The sequence below is a fragment of the Bufo bufo genome, chromosome 5, assembly GCF_905171765.1.
Source record: "Bufo bufo chromosome 5, aBufBuf1.1, whole genome shotgun sequence".
NCBI lineage: Eukaryota > Metazoa > Chordata > Amphibia > Anura > Bufonidae > Bufo > Bufo bufo.
The window spans coordinates 373,034,465-373,045,010 of record NC_053393.1 but is presented as its reverse complement, the minus strand read 5'-3'; the positions used below and the strand labels follow the sequence as shown (position 1 = coordinate 373,045,010).

Sequence of the window (10,546 nt, the reverse complement as noted above, 5' to 3'; positions counted from 1 at the left end):
CTAATTGCCTATAATTTCCACCTGTTGTCTATCCCATTTGCACAACAGCATGTGAAATTGATTGTCACTCAGTGTTGCTTCCTAAGTGGACAGTTTGATTTCACAGAAGTGTGATTGACTTGGAGTTACATTGTGTTGTTTAAGTGTTCCCTTTATTTTTTTGAGCAGTGTACAATCATTACAAAAATGAAAAAAATTCTTACATCAGTATCAAGTTAGGTGATGGTCAAGGAAAAAGGTTTGAGGCTAGAAGGGACAGCAAAGAAAATTAGATGAGATTGCTTCAAGACACAGACACACAGTCACACTGGTCTTCTGTGTCATGAGATGAACAGTATTAGAAATTAAGGAAATTCTAAAATGAGTAGACATACACGTTCAATATATTGGATCGTTTTCTACACAATAATGTTATAAATCTTTAAAAAAAAAAAAAAAAACAACTAGAAAAACAAACACTTTTAATCATATATTTAATGATGTGATATTAAATGAAATTTGACATAATTTGCTTGGAAAGAGAAATAAAACACTGGAGTAATCTTAAAATCTCCCTTCCACACCCAACTCTTCTATTGCCAAGCTGCCAATTTTATTATGTACTAAGCTGACTTCTTCCTGTGTCAGAGTGCGCTCCATGTGTCGATATTTAATTCGGTAACAATGGCTGACTCTTTTGGTCCTGAAAGATAAAGAAAATTAGACAGTTAGAAAATACATGAGGACATTTGTAAAATATCTCAACTACCTTGAAGAACAGTCAGGAGTCTATCGATGCCACCACGATGATGAGTCTGTTCATAGGCACTAGAAAGGGGGCAGTCACTAAATAAAACTTAAACTTTTAATAGTTTAACCACCTCAGCCCCTATAGCTTAAACACCCTGAAAGACCAGGCCACTTTTTACACTTCTGACCTACACTACTTTCACCGTTTATTGATCGGTCATGCAACTTACCACCCAAATGAATTTTACCTCCTTTTCTTCTCACTAATAGAGCTTTTATTTGGTGGTATTTCATTGCTGCTGACATTTTTACTTTTTTTGTTATTAATCGAAATTTAATGATTTTTTTGCAAAAAAATGACATTTTTCACTTTCAGTTGTAAAATTTTGCAAAAAAAAACGAGATCCATATATAAATTTTGCTCTAAATTTATTGTTCTACATGTCTTTGATTAAAAAAAAATGTTTGGATAAAAAAAAAATGGTTTGGGTAAAAGTTATAGCGTTTACAAACTATGGTACAAAAATGTGAATTTCCGCTTTTTGAAGCAGCTCTGACTTTCTGAGCACCTGTCATGTTTCCTGAGGTTCTACAATGCCCAGACAGTACAAACACCCCACAAATGACCCCATTTCGGAAAGTAGACACCCTAAGGTATTCGCTGATGGGCATAGTGAGTTCATAGAACTTTTTATTTTTTGTCACAAGTTAGCGGAAAATGATGATTTTTTTTTTTTTCTTACAAAGTTTCATATTCCACTAACTTGTGACAAAAAATAAAAAGTTCTACGAACTCACTATGCCCATCACGAAATACCTTGGGGTCTCTTCTTTCCAAAATGGGGTCACTTGTGGGGTAGTTATACTGCCCTGGCATTCTAGGGGCCCAAATGTGTGGTAAAGAGTTTGAAATCAAATTCTGTAAAAAATGACCAGTGAAATCCGAAAGGTGCTCTTTGGAATATGGGCCCCTTTGCCCACCTAGGCTGCAAAAAAGTGTCACACATCTGGTATCTCTGTATTCAGGAGAAGTTGAGGAATGTGTTTTGGGGTGTCTTTTTACATATACCCATGCTGGGTGAGATAAATATCTTGGTCAAATGCCAACTTTGTATAAAAAAATGGGAAAAGTTGTCTTTTGCCAAGATATTTCTCTCACCCAGCATGGGTATATGTAAAATGACACCCCAAAACACATTCCCCAACTTCTCCTGAGTACGGAGATACCAGATGTGTGACACTTTTTTGCAGCCTAGGTGGGCAAAGGGGCCCATATTCCAAAGAGCACCTTTCGGATTTCACTGGTCATTTTTTACAGAATTTGATTTCAAACTCCTTACAACACATTTGGGCCCCTAGAATGCCAGGGCAGTATAACTACCCCACAAGTGACCCCATTTTGGAAAGAAGACACCCCAAGGTATTCGCTGATGGGCATAGTGAGTTCATGGAAGTTTTTATTTTTTGTCACAAGTTAGTGGAATATGAGACTTTGTAAGAAAAAAATCAATAAAAAAAAAATCATCATTTTCCACTAACTTGTGACAAAAAATAAAAAATTCTAGGAACTCGCTATGCCCCTCACGGAATACCTTGGGGTGTCTTCTTTCCAAAATGGGGTCACTTGTGGGGTAGTTATACTGCCCTGGCATTTTCCAAGGGCCCTAATGTGTGGTAAGTAGGTAAATGACCTGTGAAATCCGAAAGGTGCTCTTTGGAATGTGGGCCCCTTTGCCCACCTAGGCTGCAAAAAAGTGCCACACATGTGGTATCTCCGTACTCGGGAGAAGTTGGGGAATGTGTTTTGGGGTGTCATTTTACATATACCCATGCTGGGTGAGAGAAATATCTTGGCAAAAGACAACTTTTCCCATTTTTTTATACAAAGTTGGCATTTGACCAAGATATTTATCTCACCCAGCATGGGTATATGTAAAAAGACACCCCAAAACACATTCCTCAACTTCTCCTGAATACAGAGATACCAGATGTGTGACACTTTTTTGCAGCCTAGGTGGGCAAAGGGGCCCATATTCCAAAGAGCACCTTTCGGATTTCATTGGTCATTTTTTTACAGAATTTGATTTCAAACTCCTTACCACACATTTGGGCCCCTAGAATGCCAGGGCAGTATAACTACCCCACAAGTGACCCCATTTTGGAAAGAAGACACCCCAAGGTATTCGCTGATGGGCATAGTGAGTTCATGGAAGTTTTTATTTTTTGTCACAAGTTAGTGGAATATGAGACTTTGTAAGAAAAAAAAAAATTAAAAAAAATCATCATTTTCCACTAACTTGTGACAAAAAATAAAAAATTCTAGGAACTCGCCATGCCCCTCACGGAATACCTTGGGGTGTCTTCTTTCCAAAATGGGGTCACTTGTGGGGTAGTTATACTGCCCTGGCATTTTCCAGGGGCCCTAATGTGTGGTAAGTAGGTAAATGACCTGTGAAATCCGAAAGGTGCTCTTTGGAATGTGGGCCCCTTTGCCCACCTAAGCTGCAAAAAAGTGCCACACATGTGGTATCTCCGTACTCGGGAGAAGTTGGGGAATGTGTTTTGGGGTGTCATTTTACATATACCCATGCTGGGTGAGATAAATATCTTGGTCAAATGCCAACTTTGTATAAAAAAATGGGAAAAGTTGTCTTTTGCCAAGATATTTCTCTCACCCAGCATGGGTATATGTAAAATGACACCCCAAAACACATTCCCCAACTTCTCCTGAGTACGGCGATACCAGATGTGTGACACTTTTTTGCAGCCTAAATGCGCAAAGGGGCCCACATTCCTTTTATGAGGGCATTTTTAGACATTTGGATCCCAGACTTCTTCTCACGCTTTAGGGCCCCTAGAATGCCAGGGCAGTATAAATACCCCACATGTGACCCCATTTTGGAAAGAAGACACCCCAAGGTATTCAATGAGGTGCATGGCGAGTTCATATAAAAAAATTTTTTTGCACAAGTTAGCGGAAATTGATTTTATTTATTTTTTTCTCACAAAGTCTCCCTTTCCGCTAACTTGGGACAAAAATTCCAATCTTTCATGGACTCAATATGCCCCTCACGGAATACCTGGGGGTGTCTTCTTTCCGAAATGGGGTCACATGTGGGGTATTTATACTGCCCTGGCATTCTAGGGGCCCTAAAGCGTGAGAAGAAGTCTGGAATCTAAATGTCAAAAAATTTTTACGCATTTGGATTCCGTGAGGGGTATGGTGAGTTCATGTGAGATTTAATTTTTTGACACAAGTTAGTGGAATATGAGACTTTGTAAGAAAAAAAAATAATTTCCGCTAACTTGGGCCAAAAAAATGTCTGAATGGAGCCTTAAAGAGGGGTGATCAATGACAGGGGGGGTGATCAATGACAGGGGGGGTGATCAATGACAGGGGGGGTGATCAGGGAGTCTATATGGGGTGATCACCACAGTCATTGATCACGCCCCTGTAAGGCTCCATTCAGACGTCCGTGTGCGTTTTGCGGATCCGATCCATCTATCAGTGGATCCGTAAAAATCATGCGGACGTCTGAATGGAGCTTTACAGGGGTGTGATCAATGACAGGGGGGTAATCAATGACAGGGGGGTGATCAGGGAGTCTATATGGGGTGATCAGGGGTGATCAAGGGTGAATAAGGGGTTAATAAGTGACGGGGGGGGTGTAGTGTAGTGTGGTGCTTGGTGCAACATATTACTGAGCTACCTGTGTCCTCTGGTGGTCGATCCAAACAAAGGGGACCACCAGAGGACCAGGTAGCAGGTATATTAGACGCTGTTATCATAACAGCGTCTAATATACCTGTTAGGGGTTAAAAAAATCACATCTCCAGCCTGCCAGCGAACGATCGCCGCTGGCAGGCTGGAGATCCACTCGCTTACCTTCCGTTCCTGTGAGCGAGCGCGCCTGTGTGCGCACGTTCACAGGAAATCTCGGCCATCGCGAGAGGACGCGCCGGCGCGTCCAGGAGGAATGAATCAACCACCTCCAGGACGCGTCTGTGCGTACAGCGGTCCGGAGGTGGTTAAAGAGGTAAAAATTAATTAAGCCCCTACAGACAGACAAACAAATATTGGCGGACTCAGAGCTCAACTGGTCATAGGTAAAGGACCGTCAGGAGCACTGAGTATAACTGTCAAAAGGCTAGGTGGGTGTCAAAACCGTCTAGTATACACAAAAAACTATTGTCTCCCCATTGTAGAAAATGTGTTTCCACAAAATAATGTAGACCAAGTGTCACGGATGGCACCTGAACTGGACTGGCGCGTGGCTAGTGAGGCCCAAGGGGGAGGGGAGTAGTGAGTGTTAGCTAACCCGATCAAACCTTACTTGGCCTAGTTCACCCTATGTATTACTAAATACGGGGTCCAAAAACCCTGCAAGGGGTGGTCCTGGCTGGAACCTGATCCTACTCTAAAGACCCTAAAAGGCCCTATACAGAGTATAAAGCATAAATGGAAAATGTACCAGATCCGGGGGCTGAAAAAGCTTACATACAGGTATACACATGAAAAAAAGACAGGGGTGTCCCGATGCGTTTCCTCAATATGAGCCCCTAGATTCTTGAGGGGACACGGGGCAAACAAATATTACCAGAAGCAGGCGTATGGCTCAGCAATGGGGTGTAACTATTAGGTGACCGTGGGCAGCGTATGGCTGTAAACCAGGGAGAGGGGATCACCAAGGTGATGGTGTCCCCTTTGGATGGATTGTCCAGGCTTTTTCTGCCCCCGGATATGGCATATTTTCCATTTATGCGTTATACTCTGTATAGGGCCTTTTAGGGTATTTAGAGTAGGAACGGATTCCAGCCGGGGCCACCCCTTGCAGGGTTTTTTGTACCCCGTATTTAGGAATATATAGGGTGAACTAGGCCAAGTATGGTTTGATAGGGTTAGCTAACACTCACTACCCCCCTCCCCCTTGGGCCTCACTAGCCACCCGCCAGTTCGGTTTAGGTGCCATCCGTGACACTTGGTTCTACACCATTTTGCTGAAACACATTTTTTACAATGGGGAGACAGTAGTTTTTTGTCTTTTTGTGTCTACTAGATGGTTTGGACACCCACCTAGCCTTTTGACGGTTATACTCAGTGCTCCTGACGGTCCTTTACCTATGACCAGTTGAGCTCTGAGTCCGTCAATATTTGTTTGTCTGTCTGTAGGGGCTTAATTAATTTTTACCTCTTCAAACTATTAAAAGTTAAGTTTTATTTAGTGACTGCCCTCTTTCTAGTGCCTATTTCTTAGTGTTGGAGCAGTATTCAGGGCTGGGTACATCACTACCTGTCTTCCCTGATTGACCAACTTAATTACACGTGATGAGTCTGTTCACACACTTATACTGCAACAGCCAGGAACAGCTCCTTTCTCATATATCCACATGGAATCACGGGTAAACAAAACCCAGGATCTCCATTTTAAACCAGATGCAGAGGTAAATCTGCATAGAATACCAAAAAATTACTTAACAGTTAATCAGCATCCTATGAAATTAGCCCAAGTGTGTGTGTGTGAGATTAGCGAATTTAGAAATACCGTTTTTACTTATTCATATGACCATGACATAAAAAATTACAAAATCCCTTTAATAATATACTGTGAGTGTCGTCTTGGGAAATCTTATTTGTATATTGTTTTTTCATGGAGCATTGCCAATACCGTGGAGCACTTCCAGTAAGTAGCCATAAAGGGCTGGTCTCTTTAAAGAAGACCTTTCACCACTCCTGACATGTCTGTTTTAATAGCTTCATACATTCCCCATGTACTAACAATTCTGGAGCATCTATTCTTATGTCTGTATGTTGTCCCATTCCTCTATTATTTCTACTAGAAGTTATGAATATTTGCTAGCTGTCTGCAGTAAGGGTACAGAGGGGAGGTAATCAGTTAGGGGTGTGTACCTGCACAGTCTGAATATGGCAGCACTGATTGGATAGAGTGAGACTGTGCAGGTACACACCCCCAACGGGTTACCTCCGATCTGTATCCTTACTGAAAGCTAATAGCAATTCATTCATAACTTCTGGTAGAAATAACAGAGGAATGGCACAATATACAGACATAAGAATAGATGCTCCAGAATTGTTATTACATGGGAAATGCATGTAGCTATTAAAACAGGCATGTCAGGAGCGGTGAAAGGTCCTCTTTAAAGCAGGGGTGCACAACCTTTTCTGGTTGGAGGCCACATATTCAGCCTGAACCAATTCCAAGGGCCAACAATAAAACATAAAGGGGTATTACCAACTGAAATACTGTATTTATGGCATATTGAACATACAGTATATACCATTAATGTCTCTTTACACTTCTAGTACTCCCATCTAATGGGAGAATACATGAAAGATACATATGAGCATTCACAAGACATAGACATACATGTATTTTACTAGATGGTTGAGAGCTGCACAGAATGGAATCGAGGGCCGCATGTGGCCCCTGGGGCGCAGGTTGTGCACCCCTGCTTTAAAGAGAACCAGTACCCTATGTAAATAAAATATTGTGAAGTATAGGTCAACTCTGTACAAGACAGATATAAAAAGTCAATAGTTTGCTTAGTGCTCAGGAATGGTCTGAACTATAGTTTACAAATGAAGTTGTACCACCATCACAGATCCTCCATGAAGAGCTTTTGTTACAGCAAAATGATTCAATTGGTAGGATACACCAACACTTTGTGATCAGTGGGGCTTTGACTACCGGACCAATCCTAAAAATTTCAAACAAGCAAGGTGTTGTTTTAATGAAATGAAGCACAAAATTTATAATGAGCATTATGTTAATCCCTACAATTCGTTAAAGGGTTTTTCTGGCGTTAGGATAAATTAATATCTTATCAGTGGAGGTCCAAAACCCTACACCTCCACCAATCTAGTGTTCTGCCAACACCTGGCTCAGGAAGATGGCACCATAACCACACATTCTTCCATTGTGTAGCGCAGTGTTCCTCAACTCCAGTCCTCAGGGTCCACCTGCTGGTCATGATTTCTGAATATCCCACAGAATGAATACCTGTGGTAAGTCCTGATGCATTGACACTAATTATATCACCTGCTCAATACTAAGGAAATCCTGAAAACATGACCGGCAGATGGACCCTGAGGAACACTGGTGCAGTGGACAGAGCTGATAACTTCAGGACTGCTTCCATTCAAGCAGCGCTGCAGTAACCTGCTGTGTACACTACACAAAGGATGGAGCTGTAGTTCCAGCATCGGAGATACTGCAGAAGAGCTGATTGCCAGGGGTGCAAAGAGTCGGGCTGCTGTCAGACATTGATGGCCTATCCTGAGAATTTCTCAGGATACAATATTTTCAACTTACAATGGTCTTTTCTGACCCATTGTAAACTGAAACCAGACTCAACATACAATGCCTCAGACACTGAGATCCAACCAATCAGGGCCGCTTCTCTAGTAAAATAGCTGTATTAGTTGCTAGCTAGCAGCTATTCCTGCTATATATATATATATATATATATATATGGACTTGTTTTATCTAAGATATCTGCTTATAAATGTTAAATCATCATTTTCTCTTATCCTGGATGACATTTTGCGGCTTTGGAACTGATTACTCAAATTACAATGGTCTTCGCAGAACCAATTAATATTGTAGCTTGAGGCAATATTGTAGCTTGAGGCACCACTGTACCACAAAACCCCTTTAAGTTGTTCACAACTTAAGTAGAGTTATTAACGTCTCCTATTTCTGCAATATCATATAGGTTTTGGCTATGCAGTAATGTATTGTGAAATAAGTCCAAAAGTTTTGCTGAACGGATACATTTCAGTTTTTTTTCCCAATAAAGTTTGTGATCAAACTTTTAGGCAAAGACAGATTGGGAGACAGATGGAAGTCAATAACCATTAACCTGCTTAATTTGTGTTGGGAGCTAATTATTTAGTCTCAAAAACAGCCCACTTTTGTGATGAGCGTCATGTTCCTATTTTTAATCATATTTTACATTCTAAATTTCGGCCCAGTAAATAGTGGGCCCTTCCTAAAACCTAGTAAATGTTTATTCAACATTCCACACCACATTTGTTCAGACATATAAGGCCTCCATCATATTTCCACACGTACAGAAAAATAAAGCATAGGGGCACTTCTAAAATAAGTCCTAAATGTGATTCTTATGGTCTCCAATCTGTTTAAGTCCCTTTACAGAGGCTAATAATCGGTCAGATGAGGGCCCCTAAGCAAATACAGTACCTGAGGACGTTGGAGGAATTTATCACAGTGCACACTCCAGAAAATAGAGATTTTGTGACTTTTTGAGGTCACTTGTGCAAAATTTGTGTGACTTTTTGCATTTTTATGCCACTCACTCCAGTTTTGAAAAGAAGGTGAGGAAGTGGGCATGGTTAGCTATGTTAATTAGTTTCACTCCAGATTTATGACTGGGTGCTGGTGCGGAAAACTGGAGGAGCAGTTCTAGACTAAAGTGCTTAAAGATGAACCAAAATTACCAAATTTAACAAACAATGTGTGCTGTTTCATAAATTACGCCAACACAGACTCAAGGAAAACTGACTTCAAATATTATCCTCATTAATTCCCCCTCCACTGTCTCACAAAGACAACCCCTTTCTATATAGAGGGAGACTACTGCTCAGCATAACAGTGACTTTCACTCCTAAAGACCTGGCCTATCGTTGTAGGCCATTCAAGTAAATGTAATACATATAATACTACATTTATTGAGCTGCAAGTTTTCATTGGTGGTACAGCTTACTGCTGGGCCAGCTTCTTTCCTATAAGGGGTTTTAATAGCCAGACGAGGCAAGAAATTGACAGTCAAGACTGCATTCAGATAACCATAATATGGATGAAGCAGTTGCTGTATATTTAATGCCAAGTGGGGTTAGATTCTGTCATGTTTGATCAGGTAAGCCCTTCCCTGAAGGAAAACAAACTTTTGGGAAAGGGACTTTAGGGGAGTAGATGGGGTTGAACTGCAAAACAAATATAGATCATGGCAAGAGCGGCATGGTTTTTGGAAAATAACAAACATGCCCCTTTTATCAATGCTGGAACGTGAGGGCTAAACCCACCTGGGTCAGGATGGTAGGAATATTTCTGTAAAATTTGATACACCATGGATATACTGTACATAACTTACATGCCGACTGTACACAGCAGCATCAAGGTTTTACTAATCTAGAACAACATTCAGCAACATCCCAAAGGTAGAATTTTATAGCGCGACATGGACAACTGGCCTGTACTGGACCTGGTCTGCTATGCATCCCTAAAGATCCTATTCTAAACCTGGAAAAAACTGATAAATATATCTGCTTACCTGTACAAGTTCAGCAAGACAGAACTAAAGAGATCAATGCTACAGATCTATGAAGAGCCTTCGTGAGCTGGTGGCATTGATCTTTTTCAGGTACTTCCTGACGGTTGTCTTTAAGTCAGTACCTGCTACATCTGACGTGCCATGCTACAATATTTCTATTGATTGTACAAAGCACCCTGCAGTTAGACAAATTGACTGTGCTTTCTATAGCTACAAGATTTTCATTCTTAATTTTTTCCAATTACTTTAGCTATGAATATGTACAAAAACTCAAAATTTGAGAAAAAGTATATTGTATTGGGGGTACATATTCAACGATACAGCATTCAATTAAAAATTAACTGGGCAGGAGAAACCTTGAACATCTGGCAAACCCTTCGATCAATAAAAATGTCTGACAAATTTTCTTATTAGTATTGAAATAACTACTAGAGATGATTCTGCTACCTGACAAACCCCACTAATTGAAGAAGAAGCCACTCTTGAGGTGGCCTGGTAATAACTA

At 40.8% G+C, this 10,546-nt stretch overlaps 1 protein-coding gene across 2 annotated transcripts in view; it reads right to left on the bottom strand.

The window, feature by feature from the left end:
* Positions 1 to 425: 425 nt before the first annotated feature.
* FARS2 (phenylalanyl-tRNA synthetase 2, mitochondrial) overlaps positions 426 to 10,546 on the bottom strand; it is a 539,960-nt gene continuing 529,839 nt past the window's right edge. For both annotated transcript variants that reach the window (XM_040432849.1, XM_040432848.1), the window contains exon 8: positions 426 to 682. In XM_040432849.1, coding sequence (XP_040288783.1) covers positions 544 to 682 — 139 coding nt within the window. In that variant the 3' untranslated portion in view covers positions 426 to 543. The remainder of the gene's footprint in view (positions 683 to 10,546) is intronic.